Genomic DNA, 18,780 nt, shown 5'->3' with positions numbered 1-18,780 from the left:
CAAACTACGTGAACAGATACTCATCAAAGAAGATAGGTAGACAGCCAATAAACACATTAAAAGGTGTTCAACATTCTTAGTCATCAAGGAAGTTCAAATTAAGGCCACAATAGGATACCACTACACATCTGAGTGAACTCCGGGAGCTGGTGATGGACAGGGAGGCCTGGCGTGCTGCGATTCATGGGGTCGCAAAGAGTCGGGCACGACTGAGCAGCTGAACTGAACTGAACTGAACACATCCATTAAGTTGGCTAAAACTAAAAAGACTGAGCCCGCCAAATGATAGTAAGGATATGAAGCAACTGAAACTCTCATTATGTCACTTGTAAGAATGTAAAATAGTACAACTCATTTGGAATATATTTTTGCAATTTCTAAAACATTCTCCTACCATAAGACCAATGCATTTCATTTACCCAAAGGAAACAAAGACATCTGTCCACACAAATACCTGTACATGAACGTTCTTCACAGATTTATTTATAATATCCCCAAACTGGAAATAACCCAAATGTCCATCAACAAGTAAACGGGATAAACAAATCATTATTTATCTGTATAGAAGAATACAACTCAGCAATAAAGCAGAAAAGAACTATTGAGACATGAAGCAATATACATAAACCTAAAAAGCATTATGAAGAATGAAAAATTCAGCCAAAAGAGGGTACATACTGTTTAACTTCATTTATACAGAATTCTAGACAACGCAAAGTATTCTATAGTGACAGAAAGCAGATCAGTGCTTTTTTTTTTTTCCCTGGGGAAAGGGGTGGAGGGTGAGAGAGAAAGAGAGACAGGACACAAAGATCTCAAGGAAACTTTTGAGAATGATGGAAGTGTTCATTGTTTTGATTGTGGTGATTACATAATTATAAAAGTATGTCAAAATTGATCGAATTGTAAAGTTCAAATATGTGCATTTTATCATACTTCAGTTGCACCTTGATAATAGTGTACCAAAATGAGAGAAGGAAATGAGAATGCAACTTATTGGCAAAGGCAATGAATGCGTACCTCTATGGATTTTATTTCCAGCCCTTTGATGAGCTAGATAACATAATCATTTCACTGTAAAACACTTAGAAATGATGGGTAAACTATTAACAAACATCCTCATACGTGTGTGTTGACTTCACTATAAATGCACCCAAGTTCGGTCTACCTTTGGAGAGTAGAGGGAGAAGTTTCTGGTCCCTGAAGCAAGGCACATGAGGACAAGGACTTGTAGCATTTGGGACTGAGCCCTCTTCATATTTCTACAGGCACACAAAGGATACACCCTCAGTGAAGGGTTGGTCCAAGAAAAAATTTCACTTCCTGGCCCAGGACGAAAATAAGGAAGCTCTTCTGCCATAGGAAATGTCTCCTCTGAGAACATGTAACCAGCGTACTTCCATGTGGGTTTAGGATTTGAACTTGTACTACCTCTGTGGGCAGGTAACCCCAACACAGAGAAATGAACTTAAAAGTGGTCCAGCATGGATATGTCCCTAAGGCACCTAGGAGAAAAAAAGACAAAAGCTCCTTGGTATGGCAAAATCCTTAATCAAGCCTCACAAGATTTCTCCCAATTATAGCCCACAGTAAAAAACAATAAAGTGACCTCACAGTAAAAAATAATAAAATACAGTCAATAAAATGCCAGGCTGGATGAAGCACAAGCTGGAATCAAGATTGCCAGGAGAAATATCAATAACCTCAGACATGCACATGACACCACCCTTATGGCAGAAACAAAGAGGAACTAAAGAGCCTCTTGATGAAAGTGAAAGAGGAGTGTGAAAAGGGTGGCTTAAAACACAACATTCAAAAAACGAAGAGCATGGCATCCAGTCCCTTCACTTCATGGCAAATAAATGGGGAAAACAATGGAAACAGTAACAGACTTTATTTTCTTGGGCTCCAAAATCACTGAGGAAGGTGACTGCAGCCATGAAATTAAAAGATGCTTGCTCCTTGGAAGAAAAGTTATGACAAACCTGGACAGCATATTAAAAAGCAGAGATATCACTTTGCCAACAAAGGTCTGTATGGTGAAAGCTATGGTTCTTCTAATAGTCACATCCATAGTCAGGTATGAATGTGAGAGTTGGACCGTAAAGAAGGCTGAATGACAAAGAATTGATGTTTTCAAACTGTGGTGCTGGAGAAGACTCTTGAGAGTCCTTTGGACAGCAAAGAGATCAAACCAGTCAATTCTAAAGGAAATCAATCCTGAATATTCATTGGAAGGACTGATGCTGAAGCTGAAGCTCCAATACTTTGGCCACCTGATGCGAAGAGCCAACTCACTGGAAAGGATCTTGATGATGGGAAAGATTGAGGACATGAGAAGGGGGTGACAGAGGATGAGATGGTTGGATGGCATCATCGACTCAATGGACATGAATCTGAGTGAACTCTGGGAGATAGTGAAGGTCGGGGAAGCCTGGCGTGCTGCAGTCCAGGGGGCTGCAAAGAGTCGGACACTGAACAACAACAACACAGGAGAAAACTAAAAAGGCAGTAGGTCTGCAAGTGTACAGCACTTGGGTAACACTTTTATTGCTAAATATTAGAAAATTTCTAAGTAGGGCAAATAAGTAGCCCCATAAAATCTGGTGCCTTTTTCTTCAGTGAGGAAATACTTGGAACCCCATTATAAGCAGAGAATTACATTCACGAAATGAAAGAAGTAAGTTACAGAATGATAAATATAGACTGGGACTTGGTTTTGAAGAAAAAATATAGCGATAATATATTTGTTTGTACACATAACACAGTATGGAAATATACACACCAACATTATTAAAGGGTAGGATTTGAGGAAGATTAAGAGTGCACACATCTGTATATAAACTGACAGTTTTTCTTTCTGACAAAAGGAATTTGTAATTTATTTAAATAAAGAAAAAATATTTTAAAGAGTTATTTTGTTTGAATTAACAAAAGCAGGTATATTTGTCATTGAAAATAATGGACAGAATCCAATTTTCTAAAATCCAATTTTCCAGTTTTCTAGTAGTATAACTGTTAGCTACAGGCAAGTCAAGCAACAGACAGAGGCAGACAAACCCAAGGTTCTTTGAAAATCCTGTTTTCCTCACTTCTCTTTCTTTGGTCTTCTGTCACCTAAAATGTAATTATTCAGAAGCTGGTTTTTAGAAAGAGTCCCCCTTCTGTGCTTATTGAGAACAACCTGTACATGATTCAAGAACTGACTGCAGGTCACAGTTGCCTTACACAATAAACTTTATAGCTTGCCCCCAAAGAGATTGGATCACACACAGCATTAGAAAAGATGGTCAGATCATCTCCTTGTTTGTCCTTGGCTTAGATTTAATCAGGCAACCAAAGAAATTCTAGTCAAAGAATGACTACATGTAAAAACATACAAATATGAAAAGACTAGCAACTCTACATTTTCAAAAATTGGCTGAGGTGTTTTGTTAAGAAAAGAAGTCTTGTTGGGAAAAAAAAAAAAAAAGCCTTATCTTTATAAGCCTCAGAGAAATAATTTGCTATAGTTCCAAAGTTAAAAGCCTTCTTAGAGATAAGAGAGAAATACAGAAAAAGAGATCATTTCCAAGACAGAATAAAAAAATGGATAGTTACCAGATTTTTGTTACATTGAAATTTAGCATCTGAAAAATCATTTTAAAAGAGTACAATTTCATAATAAATATATGAATGAGACTGAGCTGACTCCACAGTCTCCTTTTAATGACATTTATCCTCTCACTGGCCAAATTTGGGACATGTTGAGCATCAAAAAGAACAATACACATAAGTGATTATAAAGTATTAAAAGAGTAAAAATCCACAAATTCACCATGATCATTTAAAGAGACAAAGGGAAAAAATAAGGAAAGCTCCTTTTTGTATGTCACCCAATAAAAGTAGAAGGAAAGATATTTAGAAAACCACCATGTTGCATCCCCAAGGCAATAACTGATTCAGGCAAGGATCAGCAAAGTAAACTCAAGCCATTAAGTCAAAAGTTATGAAGAATAAGATATCCACACTGTGCCAAAGAATCACTCACAAATACTAACCATCTGCAAAGAGGAAAAACAAAACCTTTACAGTGGAGAAGGCTCTGCTCACTAACTTGACCGAGAGATCACTCTTAAATTCAGTAATAGTAGGTAACCTGATATTCTGTTTCTTGATGTGAAGCAATAAAAGTATGCAAGGTCACTAGTGAAATTTTCTTTCCAAGAATGTTTAACCTGAATCTAATCAAGCCCTCACAGTTTACAGGAAATAGAGGGACTAGAAGATGTTTTTTAAAAAAACCAACATAAAGAAACAACCAAATCCAGAATGGAGTTCTTCTACAAGACAACTGTGCTGACTTTAACAACCAAATGTCATTGTAAAAAAATATGGAGAGGCTATTCTAAGATTAAGACCCTGACGCTGGGAAAGACTGAAGGCAGAAGGAGAAGGGACAACAGAGGACGAGATGGTTGGATGGCACCACCGACTCAATCGACATGAGTTTGAGGAAACTCCAGGAAATGGTGAAGGACCGGGAAGCCTGGTGTTCTGCAGTCCATGGAATTGCAAAGAGTCAGACATGACTGAGCAACTGAACAACAACAAATTCTAAGACTAGGGATCTATAACCAAATGCAGAGTATAACTGACTGAATCCTGGTTGGAGGGAGCAGTGAAGCTGCTATTTAAAAATCTTGAAACAAATTGGAAAGTTATTAAATAGAGATTAAACATTTGATATTAAGAATTATTGTCAGTTTTCATTAGGTGTGATCATGGTGTTGTGGTTATATAGGAGAATCGCCTTGTTCTTAGGAAATACCTGGTTTTTGTAAATGAAACATCATGATGCCTGAAATTTACTCTAAAATAATGTAGTAGTGTAGTAGGGAGAGGGAAGATTACCAAAATCTGTCTTCAACCCACAAAACCAGCAATATGGTTTAATCTAATATATTTATATAGAGTGTTAAAGCATGCATGGCAAAATGTTAACAATTGTTGAATCTAGGTGGTGGCTACACAGGTGTTTATTGTACTTTCCTTTCAACTTTTCCATGTTGAAAATTTTTCATACTTAGAAGTTGGGGGCGAGAGGAGGTTTTCACAGAAATATTTTCCTTAGAAGAACTCTATTAAACGTACCTTCAATTTTAAAGCACCTTAACCATTCTCAACAAGTGAATTGCTTGTCCTCATTTGTTTATGTACCATCCATTCAAATACTCTTAAAATCTGCCTTAATTATTGTAAATAATATTTCAAATGCTAGAATAGGCCTAATATAAATCCCACAATAATCAGCACAAGATTTATAGGTGTAAACATCTGGTTTTATACCCAAATAACAAACTTAACAGCAGGAAAACAAATTGTTTATTACAGCATGTAATGTGTTATATTAAATTTACACAAAGATATATAAAAACACATACTGTTTATATCATACAGTCATTTAACATCAACAGGAATATCAAAACAAATACTACTCATGCACAAAACATGCATATATTGGTATAAAAAAGCAATTTTACACAATACTGTTTATCAAAAAAATTTTTTTTTAAAAAAGCCCTTCCGAGACAGGGTCAGTGGTCCAATCTGGACTGGATTGCACTAATATGTTTGGGCTAATGTTTAGATGGCACAGTGCTCTGTGAGCAGTTCTGAGCTTGGAGTCGCACCCAAGAGTTATTTCATTAGGAGTGAATTTCTCTGCACCCAATGAAGAAACGTTATAACAAAGGCAAGTCTCCAAGGGAGGAATGGTTGGATCTGCTGTAAATTAGAGAGGAGGGAAAAAGGCATCAATGTTGGGTAAATGGCCCTAGAAGGGGTTACTGTAACCAGGGCCTAGGCACCAAGGGTGGCAAAGGTTTTAGCGAATCCTTTTAAGGTATTACCAGCCTCCCTACCCAGATCACTTTTCTGGATGTAGGGTGTGGTCTTCAAGTTCTGAGTCCAGTAAACCAAACAGTTCTGAGAAGAAAACAGAATGGGGCTACATCTGAGAAAAGCAGAATATATAAAAAATGACAGAAAACCACGACTGCCCCTTGTATCTGCTTCACACAACTGTATGTGATATCCCCAACAGGAAAACCCTCATGGCGACGCTGCCCTAAAGAACCAAGGAAGCAAATGCATGTCCTCAAATGCCATCCACCTGACCTCCAGATCAAAAGGTCTCATCCACTTAACACCTGAACATCAAAACCTGTGCCTTCACAGATGCTCAGACCATTTCAAAGAAAAATCATCTGATACCACAAAATTCACTCACTGTCACCACCATTAGAAACTCAATATTCACTTCTAACCAGCAAAAAAAACATTCTTTACCTTCCATTAAAGGCACTAGTGTCCATACATGACGAAGAGGAGACAAAAATTCACCTCGGTTTTCTCTTAACCAAAGGAAAGCACTCCGGGAAATTATTACACACGAAAAAGGAAGACACCACCGACTGGTGGGGAGCTAGAAAGCCCCACTGTCTACACGGAGGATGTGCCTCAGACGGTCGTCATCAGTTTCAAAGAGCCCGACCGAAAGCGGAGGATCTTCTTCTTGAGGTTGTGTGAGGCCTTAATCTTGACGAAGGTTTTGGTGGGGTTGTGGCGAAGGTCGGGGGCCGGGACCGGCTGCAGGGGGAGCGTCTGCACGAACTGGGACCAAATCAAGCCCCCGCTCTCCTCCGAGTCGCTGGTGCTCGTGCTGTCGCCCACGAAGTCGCCCTCGCTCACGCTGGACTCGCTGTCGCCGAAGCAGTTGGTGGTGTAGTTGCTGCGCTCGTCCTCGCTGGTGTCCAGCACGGTGGAGTGGAACAGGGACTCGCACTCGGCCGAGTACTCGGAGTCGCTGGCCGCGTACGCGTAGGGGCTGGCGTAAGGCCCGGCCGCGAACAGCCCCGCGGGCTCCCGCCGGCCCCGCCGCGCGCGCCGCAGCGCCTCCTCGTACGACACCTCGGCGGCCGACCTCCACCGCCGCGAGTCGGTGCGCTTGTGCTTGGGCTTGGCCACCACCGCCTCGCGGCCGTGGCCGTGGCCGTGCGCCCGGCTCCCTGCGCGGTGGCCCGCCCCCGGCGGCCGGCTGGGGAGCCCCGCGTCCGGCTGGCCGCCCCCGCCCCGCCGCGCCTTGGCCGGGGCCCGCCGCAGTTTCTTATTTGTATCCGTGTCGTCGGGGAACCGACACTTCTTGCTGGCCGCCCGGGCCTTCTCCCTCACGGCGGGCAGAGCACTTTCCGGCCCGTGGACAGCCGGCGCCCGGTGCTTCACAGCGGAGCCCCTCGGGGTGGCTGCGGGGCGCGCACCTCGGGGCGGCCTGACCCCCGGAGGCGGCGCCAGGACGGCCGGCGCCTTGCCCAGGGGCCCTTCCTCCAGGCTCTGAGAAGAGGAGCCCTCGCTTCTGAAATCCAGGGCCGGCCGCTCTTCCGCCGGGAGAGTGGGGGGCAGCAGGGCTGAGGCGGCGGGAGGGGGCGCCAGAGTGCCTGCCTGCGGGCTGTTTTTCTGTGGCACCTTTTTCAGTGGCTGGACCACTTTGTTCTCTTGCAGCGGTGCGAGGACCCTCCCAGGGCTCTCTTTCGGAGAGGCAGCTGGGATCTGCCCGCTTTCCTTAGAGGACTCCCCTGTCCCAGCGGGGGGACACCTCGCATGTTCCTGGGAGACAGGCTTGGCGGTTTTGGGCGGATGCTTACCTTGAAGTTCGGTAGCAGTGCCTGGAGAACAGCCTTCAGGCGCGGGCAACCTCTTGCTTTCCAGAGGTTCTGGCTTTGATTCTTTTGACCACTGTTTTGGTGGGGAGAAGGCCCCATTGTCCAAAGAAGGGATGCCTCCGGAGGGCAAAGGCACCTGTTTCGAATTCTTAAGGTTCCCACTGTTGCCCTGTGAGACACCCCCAGTCACTCTGACACAAACGCTCCCATTCCTCAGAAGCCCCTTCGTGGGGTCAGCGTTCACACTGGTCCTCGGTTTGTTGGTCCTTACTGGGTGGGTTTTTTTCTGGACTAGGCTCAGAATGTAACCATCCATCTTCTTGCTGGATGAAGGATGGGGAGCAGACCACAAACTGCTTGGAGATGGTAACTTAGTGTCTGTCTTGACGGTGTCCAGCTCAGATCCCGCACAAACGTCGTTGGCATGGTTACCAAGCCGCTCCTCTTCCCTCAGGGAGTTGCCAGTCAGGCAAAGGAGGAACATTGGGCTCTGCACAGCCACGGCATGAAGTGGACTCGGGTAGCGATACACATCATTCCCATTTTTAGACACCAGATCGCACTGGTACTTGGGATTCACATCTGCAATGACAGCAAGGAAATTAGATTGTGGTGTGGAGAGGGAACAGTCAACTGCCCTTGAGGCCTGGTCTTCACAATGGCCTTCTTTATATTCTAGCTATCCTATGAGATCTGAAAAACATTTCAAGGTACACTCTGAAGAAATGAACTGGTCAGCACCAGCTTGATCAGGCCAGTTTCTATGAAGACAAATTCAGCGGTAGTGAGAGAATAACAAAGAATCAACAAATACAAGACAAGCTACTCTACTATTTCACATACAGTTCATATTACTAGATGAGGAAAAAAATAATCAACAAAGGAATTTTTAACAAGATATAACTCTGAATGAAAAATATTCAGGCATTAAAAATGCTTTCAAACTATTGAATAATATATAGGAAACACTTTAAAGTGGAGTGAAAATCATCATTTTATAATTTTACTAAGACTGGATATAGTCAAAGAAAAAAGTCTGAAATGAAGCATGCGAAGATGCTAATAGTAGCATCTCAAAGTGGTGGGAAAAGTAATGGTACTTTCTTCTTTTTCTATTTTCTAACTTTTCAATAAAAGTATGCTGGAGAAGGAAATGGCAACCCACTCCAGTACTCTTGCCTGGAAAATTCCATGGTCTGAGGAGCCTGGTAGGCTACACTCCATGGGGTCACAAGGAGTCAGACACGACTGAGCAACTTCACTTTCACATATGTACTGCCTTTATAACTGTAAAAATAAACGTTTTTTGAGCCATTCTTTCTCTGGGCCACTTTCCCTTCTGTGTTCTATTCCTGGTTTCCCTTTAAGTACTTGAGATAAACTATACTTTCATGGGCTTTCTCCTCATTTTGAATATTTTTTTAGACCTAATTCTTAATGACATGTGTTTGAATATAACTGTCAATTAAAAGGTCAGGGAAACTAATCTAATTTCAATCAAGACTAAATTTAAATAATAATCACCTTATGTTTTTAATAGTGATACTAAAAAATAAAGCACATTCCTTTATGAAGGAATTTTTGATGAGGCTTTAAAAGATTGAGGAGTAGTACTAATGAATAAAGTTTCCACATCTCAAAAACATAGATGCCAAAATACAATTAAATCAAGCTTCCTTGCTTAAATAGATTATTCTGATCTCTTATCCTGGTATATATTATGAATATCAAATCCTCTGAGTGAATTTTAGTTACAGAAGATCAAAGTTTTTGTCCCTATTTAATTTGCTTTCCATTATAATTATATTTATTCACTCATATACTGAAAACCTACTATGTGCTAAATTCTATGTTAATTGTTTAAAGGAAAGCCCTGTGAATTTCAATGATTATTAGTCTCGGTGGCAGGGTCAGTCTAGACCCAGAAATGATACTCATTTGTAAACAAAAGTTTATTATAAAATAAATGTGTCATGTCCCCAATTCCACTTCCATTCCCAATAAACAGTTTGTTGTAAGAAGGGGAAATCTCTCTAGCTAATATCTATGCTCATTCTTCCTCACTACCCCAAGGCCTATCCTTATCTTACTGAAAGCCACATTTACCTACATGACACCTCTCATCCCTATTCCCTCTTTTCTAGAGTTAAGGAACAAGACAGACATCCCAGCCCCCAAAGGCCAACCCAACTGTCTCAATTATGAGAAGATGTGACATTTGGGATAGAGGAGTCTGTCCTTAAGGGAAACCTATACCAAAGGACCTTTAATGGGTTTATAAAATTTCCCTCTGAAACCAAATCTGCAGAATGAAAGGCAGCAATTACCAATGAACTTGAGACCCAGACACTCTAAATAACACAGATCTGTGCTTCCCCAAATGATTGCTGCTAACAATGCACACTACAGAGACACCAGCTGATTAGCAGCCTCAGTTGTTTGGTGTTATGTTTGCACTCCCTAGACCTCAGAAATTCAGCCTATACCTAAGTGGACAATACATAAAACCAAGGGTATAGTGACTTGTGCCAGAACCTATCGCCTCCTCTAATCTCTGTATTTTCTCTGCTCTTCTGAAGAATCACACTAAATCAGAACTAAGGAAGATGTCCCAAATTTCAGCAACAACTCTGCCATTCAGCAAACCAGGAGCCTCTGACAAAAGGCATGTAAAACCGAATTCCTCCTGTTTGATGAGAAGGGTGAACACAACACTTTCTGAATTCCCTTAGTGTGGTGGAAAAACAAGGATCTGGCAGTTAGTCCTAAGCTTGAACCCTGCCTCTGCCACTTACTCACTATATATAGTCTTAAGCAACTTACCAAACTTAACCTCACCGGGCCTCCATTATCTGATACATAAGTTTCTGACAACACATGCACCTTGCAGAACTGTGTGGAGGATTCAAAGCAGAGAAATGTATGCAGAGCATACAGCAGTGTGTGAGACACATAGTGGAAATGGAGAAACTCTTCCAGAACCAACAATGGCATGATTCTCTCTAGACATCACTGCAATAATAGCCCCAAATGGGGGAAATGGTCGAGGGGATCTAAACCCATCCACCTGCTAAAAGAAGAGAGAGCTGCCATCATGCAAGGCATTCTGGAGAACACGGAGGGGCCACTGCCACTAGAAGAGACAGGCAGCTCTTAAGCAGGCTGACAGATATATTTAACTTGATGTAAGCTTTGGTGCTGGTGGTTTAGTCACTAACCACTAGTCATGTCCGATTCCTATGACCCCATGGACTGTAGCCTGCCAGGCTTCTCTGTCCATGGGATCTCCCAGGCAAGAATACTGGAGTGGGTTGCCATATCCTTCTCCAGGGGATCTTCCTGACCCAGGAATCAAACCTGGGTCTCCTGCATTGCAGGCGGTCTCCTGCACTGCAGGAGGATTCTTCACCGACTGAGTTACCAGGGAAGCCTTAACTTTAAATGATGAAGAAGAAAGCAGATCTAGAGTAATCTTGAAAACGCAAACAAGTTAACAGCAAAGATTCAGAAACAGAGCTCAAGATCTATAATACTGGGACAGGATTTCTAAAGATAAACTATCTTGCTACCATCAGGATATAAAGCCAGGTAACACCCAAAAAGGACGGGCAATAGTGGTGATCTTGATCTAGATGCAGCTATGGCACTAAAGGCAAAAAGCGGATGAAGTTCTCGGCTTTGTTTGTTATCAGTAGAAGGGGCTGAAGCCAGACAACTTTTAAGGACCCTTGACCCCTTCCAATTAAAAATGTCTATCAGTTCTGTAGATGAAGAAGTTGTGGTACTTATACACAATGGAAAATTACTCAGCCATAAAAAGGAACTCATTTGAGTCAGTTCTAGGAAGGTAGATGAACCTGCTGCTGCTAAGTCACTTCAGTCGTGTCCAACTCTGTGTGACCCCACAGACGGCAGCCCACCAGGCTCCCCCGTCCCTGGGATTCTCCAGGCAAGAACACTGGAGTGGGTTGCCATTTCCTTCTCCAATGCATGAAAGTGAAAAGTGAAAGGGAAGTCGCTCAGTCGTGTCGAACTCTTAGTGACCCCATGGACTGCAACCCACCAGCCTCCTCCATCCATGGGATTTTCCAGGCAAGAGTACTGGAGTAGGGTGCCATTGCCTTCTCCGAGATGAACCTAGAGCCTGTTATATAGTAAAGTAAGTCAGAAAGAGAAAAACAAATATCATACACTAATGCATATATATGGAATCTAGAAAAATGGTACCAATGAACCTACTTGCAGGACAGGAATAGAGAAGCGGATATAGAGAACAGACTTTGGATACAGCGGGAAGGAAAGGATGGAACCAATTGAGAGAGTAGCATTGAAACATATATATTACCATATGTAAAACAGATAGCTAACGGGAAATTTCTATATAACACAGGGAGCTCAATGCAGTGCTCTGTGGCAACTTAGGGTGGTGTGCAGTGGGAGTAGGTTCAAGAGAGAGGGGACATATGTATGTTTATGCAGGATTGAAACTGTTGTATGACAGAAGCCAAGACAATGCTGTAAAGCAATTATCCTCCAATTGAAAATCAATTTTTTAAATGTCAGTTCTAAAAAGTCTTACCTGCAGATTTGGGGCAACCATCTGAGATAGTCAAGGTTGCCTCCAAGGGGCTGCAGAAGCAGGTGCTGGAATGACAACTGGATAAACACTCACTGAAGACCGAGTTTGAGGAATTGGACAGGGATCCTGAAGCCCCATCACTCAGTTCATAAAACCCTACAAATCAAAACATCATTTAAGATTAAGATCATGTCAAGCAAAAACACACATTTGTGCTTAAAAGGACAAGGAGTAATCATGTACAAAAAAGAGAAAAGAGAGAATATGGAGGGAGGGATAGCAATTTTGGTTCATGAGATACAGTGTCTTGACTTTAGGGTTTCGTTTCCAGCAATCCTCAGAAAAAAGCAAAGAGCCCATAACAACAAGTACGTTTCAAAGTTGAGAGTACTCTCACTCTCAAACTGACCTTCCTCCTTGACACCACCTTTAAAGATGGGCAAGGAAAGAGACTTCAGATCTGTCAGAGTGTCAACTTTTTCACAAACATTTCAGAAAAAATAACCTGAAGAGAAAAACAAATCTATGTAAGGAGCCAAATGGTTTAAAAGGAAAAAAGAAAACTTTTGAAGTGGTCTCAGGAAGTTGAAGTGTGACTAATTTTCTAGCCCTGTTCTGACTTTCTCAAGTTTCAAAGGAGGATCACGCTTCCAGAAATTTGCATAGAAGCTTTTATTTTTAAACTCAGGGGACTTCAGTCAGATGAGTCTCATTATTAAAAATTTTGTTGTCTGATGAACTCATCTATGAAACAGAAATAGACTCACAGACATAAAAGAACAGACTTGTGGTTGCTGGGGAATGGTGGGCAGGGATAGATTGGGAGTCTGGCATTGGCCAATACAAATCATTACATAGAAAATGGATGGCAATTTTCTCCCAATTAAAAATCAATTTAAAAAAAAATGGTTGAACAACAAGATCCTACTGTACAGTACAGGAAACTATATCCTGTGATAAACCATAACAGATAAGAATATATATACAAATAACTGAATCACTTGTTGTACAGCAGAAATTAACACAACACTGTAAATCAACTATATTTCAATAAATGTATTGCCTGATTTTGTTTCCCTGTCATGCAACTGAATAACAGACTTTTCTTGTTTTGTTTTGCTGTAGACTCTCTGAACCGGAAACAAACTCCATTGTCCTTTGCAGGTCTGAGAATGCAAAGCACAGGTGGCTGAGATAGAACTCATGGCAGCAGAATTTCTCCTCGTGCCCCCACACTCACCTGAGCTGGGGCGGCTGTCTGTCTCCAGGCGCTCTTCAGATGTCTTTTCCACATCCAGCCTCAAGTCACTTATCTGCTTGTCGAGTTCCTGCAACTGGTTCAACAAACCTGCGTCTCTTCTCCTCAAACAATTCTGATGAGGAAGAAAGAGAGAAAGGAAAAAAAAAAAAGTTGGCACTAAGTATTCAAATTACCATCTAAAGAGTTCCCTAAATTTTCCAAAACCAAAACTTTACTGGATGACCTGAAGTAAAGAAAAACTTCAAGAATATGTCCTGTTTAATTCCACTTTCTCACATTTTGCAGTGATATAAAGTTTCTTCATAAAAACAAGACTTGCTTTTTGTTTCAGCTAATATATATACAAACTTACTTTTTATAGGTAGGGATATGAAAAACCCACTGAGATTAAAAAAAAAAAAACCTCTGTGTACAGCCAATTTATTACAAAACAGTACTTCACAGTAGACTCTTTAATTTGAAGTCAGAGTGTAACAGATTTCCTAAAATACACTATAATCTTTCTTAGGTGAGATTTTCTGGCCAAATGTCCTGCAGAGTTTTGATTTCTATTAGTCACTTTGTGGGGTTTAATCAGTCTTAGGGCCTTTGAAAGTGAGAAACTAATACTAATAGCCAGTGCCAAGTATAATGTGAGCTGGCAGAATCCAAAACCCTCAAGGGAAGGTCCATCAAGATTTGAACTCAACTCGGGTTTCCAAAGGTGACAGACTGTAGTGCTAAGTCACACCGCCACCTAGTGCTTCCTATTGCTGGGAAGGAAAAAAAAAAAGAAGAAGAAAACTCAAAGGCATCTGGTTCAAATCACAAATGCCAAGTCTACAAATGAAAATAGTACCACAAACACTGACTGGACGGGAATTCTGACATGCTGTCTTGCTCCTCTCCAGGGAACAACAGGAATGTGCCACTCACAATTGTGAGATTCATGAAGACAAGAAGGTGCTATTGTATAAGACAATGCACAGAATGTCAATGACCAGGCACAACCAGCAACAATTGACTCAAATCAGTCTGCTACCAAAAACCACAGCAAAATGCCAAACCTGAGATATTGCACAAACCACTACTTCCACACAGCCTTACAGAACAGATGCACATGAGTATCTGTTCCTCCTGTCTGTCCTTGAACTTAAAAAGCTTGGACACGTAACATGCTTGTTGTTAGAAAGAGTTTCTTCAGGAAAAAATGAACCCAACAAGTAAAATCACTTTGATGCTCAAAAAGAGAGACAAATTATCTGAAAAAAAGATAATACAAGAAAACCCTTGACAACCACAAGGCATCACTCTGTTAGCAGGAGAGACATTATCTAGTATGTGTCTAGTTTCAGATAGTATCACATGGTCAGATAAGGATTTTTTTTTTTTCTGTTTTCAAAACTAAATTTTTGAGGTCATGGAAACAAAGCTGCCGCCATTTCTCTGAGGTTGGGTCAAAGCGTTTCATCAATACATTAAGCGTCAAAGTTCTTTTTCTTCCCCGTTAATGAAGACGGTAGAGAATGTCTGAGATGCTGACACAAATCCAATAAGATAAATGCTCCCTGAGAGGAGGTTTTCCCTTCCGCCCACCTCCACCTCAAGTCACAACGAGCAGTACGTATGAGAGGAGGGGGCACTTTCTCCAGCCAAATTTCCATCATGTGCATCTGTTTTAGCCGCCTTATACAAAGGGCTTCTATCTGAAATTAAGCAGCAGAGCAGGCAAAAGCTGGCAGGCTGGAGGGGGGGGGCCCAGGGAGGGGCAGGCAGGGCTCCCCGCGGCCGCTTCCGTGTAATAGTAAAATTAGGCACTGGACAGTCAATCGCGCCCCAAAAGTCCCCTCCTCGGCTTTTGTCCCCTCTCGGCGGGAGGACCTGAAGCCAAGAAGCCCTCCAAAGAAATGCTATTTTAAAGGAGGGTTTGCAAACCTTCGGGGAGAGGGCAGGCATTCGTCTAACTAGAGCGATTGGAGGTTCCGACCACAAGACTCCAAGAATCCCGAAGGCAGGGCTAGAAGAGAGAGCGGCCACCCTCGCCCGGGCAGTCCGCGCGGGGTCTCCGGCCTCTCACCTGACACAAAGCGGGCACACGCCGGGATCGCGTGGGCGTCGGCAACCCACGCGCCCCCGGGGACCCGCAGGAACCCAGATCAGAGAAGGGCCGGGCGGGGGTCCCGGGAAGCCAGAGGGTTGCTCCTAGCTAGAGGCACCCACCACGGACCACTTGCCCGACCCCCGGCCCGTCTGCAGGGACAACCGTGCCCCTACCTCCGGGCACGACCTACCAATTGCTTCCGCAGCAGCAAGATGTTCTCCTCCAAGAACTTCTCCTCCAGGCGGTTGCGCTGCGCCGCCTCCCCCGGCAGCTCCCCGGCGCGGGCTGCAGCGGCCCCCGCGCCCCCCGTGCCGCGCAGGGCGCCCCGGACCAGCAGCTCCTGGCGCTGGCGCAGGTACTCCAGCTCCGCCAGCCCGGCCAGCGTGGCCTCCTGCCGCTCGCGGGTGCGCTGCCGCTCCGTGTCCGCCTCGCCCTTCTCCCGCCAGCGCCCCTCAGGCTCCGCCGTGCGCTGCTCTCCCCGGGCCGGCGCCGGCGGCTCCTGCTCCTTAGCCGTCCCGGTCGGACTCGGCTTCATGGCCCCCAACCCGGCCGCTCGCACCCGTCCCCGCAGCCGGGCCGCCCGGGCGGAGGAGCGGGCGCTAGGGCTGCGGCCTCGGGCTCATGCCTCCCGGCGGCAGGGCGCGGCGGCGGGGGCGGGGACCCGGAGCGCTCAGGACCCGCGCGCGGCCCCGGGCTGCAGCCGTCCGGACCCCGGGCGGCGCCGTCCGCTGTCGCCGCGCGTCCCTAGCCGCGGCCCCGCAGCTGATAACGCCCTGCCCGGCGCTACGTCACGCGCGGCGGCCAGGCGAACCCCCTCCCCGCGCCGGCCCCTCGGCTGCGAGGCCCGCTCCCCCTCGGCTTCCCCCTCTAGTGTCAGGGGCGCCGCTCGCGCTCGGCGCCGGCCTCCTGCTCGCCTGGCCCTCCCCGCTCCTCCCTCTCTCCTCCCCCGCTCTTCCCCGCGGGCCTCCTCGCCCCCTTTTCGGGTTTACGGCACCCAGTTTTTGCCTCGCTTCTTATTGGTTCTTTACAATCGCACAAAGCCAGGGGCGAGCACCCCGAGCCCCAGCATCCTGTTTCAGCCGGCTTCGCTGGCAGGGTCCGCCAAGGGACGCAGCAGTTGGGCTCCCCAGAGAACTTTCTGAAACTCGACCGAGTTGCAGCCCACCATGTTAACCCTTTCCCCACACGTCCACTGTTCGCATCCACTCAGGCTGGTTTAGGTTTCTTCCACCTTACCAAGTAAGGTACTGCGAGTGTATTCAAAGACTTTTTCTTGGAGTTGTCTTTTGTGACTCCAAGTTGTAAAGGCAAGCTCTACAAGGCACAGTGCAGCGTTGTCCGAAAACTGTTGAACTCTTGGTTTTGTTGCTGTTTGTTTTAATCTTTTCATGGAAGGCGTTTAAAATTAGGCAGGAGGATGTCGCTGTACAGCCAGCGGTTGCATCAATTCTACAAGCTCCGGGCTTAGGGGCTGCGCGTGCGCGTGCGCGCTTTGGTTTTTTTTGTTAAGAGTTTTTTATTGTTGTTACTTAGTCTGCAAGCACAGGAGCTTTGAAACCGGATTGCCTGAATTTGAATCCCCTTTCCTGCCAAGACTAGCTGCGCAGGCAAGTAACTTCACCTCTGTGCCTCCGTAAATGGAACTACTAACAAGGTGCCTGTTGTAAGAATTATAATAATATACAGTATATAACATATATATATATGGTCTGTTTACAATGGCGCAGGCACAGAGAGAGTAAAGGTTATGTGAGTCAAGTTGTATCTTTCTTTTCTTCCTCCAGAAGGACTTAACAAACTTTTCCCCTGCGGTTGCATTTGTAATATTGTCATCTATGCTTGGGACACTGGTCTCAGGGCATTTCAGTGAGATGGGGTCTGGAAATGCCTCTCGCCAGCTTGTCCATGGAAAAGTACCATATCTGTTTTAAAAGCAGTACATCCAAGAGCCTCAGAAATTGAATTCAGCCAGTTGCAGTTTGCTGAAGTTCAGGCACAATGTTGTATGCATTCTCTATCATTATTTAAGACTTAGACCTTTCTTAAGCTTCTTACCCCTGTTAAGAATTCTTCCTTTCTCCCCTCCGTGTAGGCCAACCTTCTTCCCTCCAAGATCAGTTCACTTCTCTCCTCTGTATTCCAGTCAACTGCATGAATTTGATTCTTACCAAATGCTCTTTGCATGGTTATTTATCTGGGTATGCACACACATAACTATGTACATAGGTGTTTATGTGTATCTATTAATGGCACCCCACTCCAGTACTCTTGCCTGGAAAATCCCATGGATGGAGGAGCCTGGTAGGCTGCAGTCCATGGGGTCACTGGGAGTCGGACACGACTGAGCGACTTCACTTTCACTTTTCACTTTCATGCATTGGAGAAGGAAATGGCAACCCACTCCAGTGTTCTTGCCTGGAGAATCCCAGGGACAGGGGAGCCTGGTGGGCTGCTGTCCATGGGGTCACACAGAGTCAGACACGACTAAAGCGACTTAGCAGCAGCAGCATTCTCTCCAATTACATTATTAGGATTCCTTGAAGGCAGTGATTATTTTTCTCTTAGTGTAACTATTGGAAAAGACTCATTAGAAGAGACCCTGATGCTGGGAAAGACAGAAGGCAGGAGGAGAAGGGGATGACAGAGGATGCGGTGGTTGGATGGCATTACCGACTCAATGGACATAAGTTTGAGCAAACTCCAGGAGATGGTGAAGGACAGGGAAGCCTGGCCTGCTGCAGTCCATGGGGTCGCAGAGTCAGACACGACTGAGTGACCTAACAATAAGTATTACTATACTCAGGACAATGCCTTTGCAACCATTCAAGAAACTGCAGGTTGGTTGTAAATTGTTTTTTCATTAACAGTTTCTAACTAACTTAATCTCTGCAAAAAAATAGTCAGTTTCACATTTACCAAAAAGCAAAAACAAGAGTTCTCTAGCCACTCTCCATTGACCTCCCCATTGCTGCCCTCACAGACACAAATGGAACTATAACTGCAACCATGATTCATAATTAACCAGACTGTATCTTAAATCTAAAAATGTGAAAATGGAATTATGCTTGGGTGCTCCCCAGCATAAAAAATTAATTCTCTTCAGCTCATCTAAGCTTTGTGCCTACTGTGTGCCAAACACAGTACTTGATAATAAAGGAAC

General features: G+C 44.3%; 1 protein-coding gene across 1 annotated transcript; it reads right to left on the bottom strand.

Annotated features, from left to right (window-relative positions):
- Positions 1-5,459: 5,459 nt before the first annotated feature.
- On the bottom strand, positions 5,460-16,155 carry DACT1 (dishevelled binding antagonist of beta catenin 1). Its single transcript, XM_052646848.1, has 4 exons — positions 15,811-16,155; positions 13,520-13,652; positions 12,280-12,435; positions 5,460-8,282 (listed from the first exon to the last, which is right to left on the bottom strand). The coding sequence occupies exons 1-4, from the start codon at positions 16,153-16,155 to the stop codon at positions 6,502-6,504; spliced, it is 2,415 nt and encodes an 804-aa protein (XP_052502808.1). The 3' UTR covers positions 5,460-6,501.
- Between the last annotated feature and the right edge of the window lie 2,625 nt (positions 16,156-18,780).

Source organism: Budorcas taxicolor, chromosome 10, assembly GCF_023091745.1.
Source record: "Budorcas taxicolor isolate Tak-1 chromosome 10, Takin1.1, whole genome shotgun sequence".
Taxonomy (NCBI): domain Eukaryota; kingdom Metazoa; phylum Chordata; class Mammalia; order Artiodactyla; family Bovidae; genus Budorcas; species Budorcas taxicolor.
Note: the sequence above shows the minus strand (reverse complement) of the source record. Positions and strands in the feature narration are given on the sequence as shown.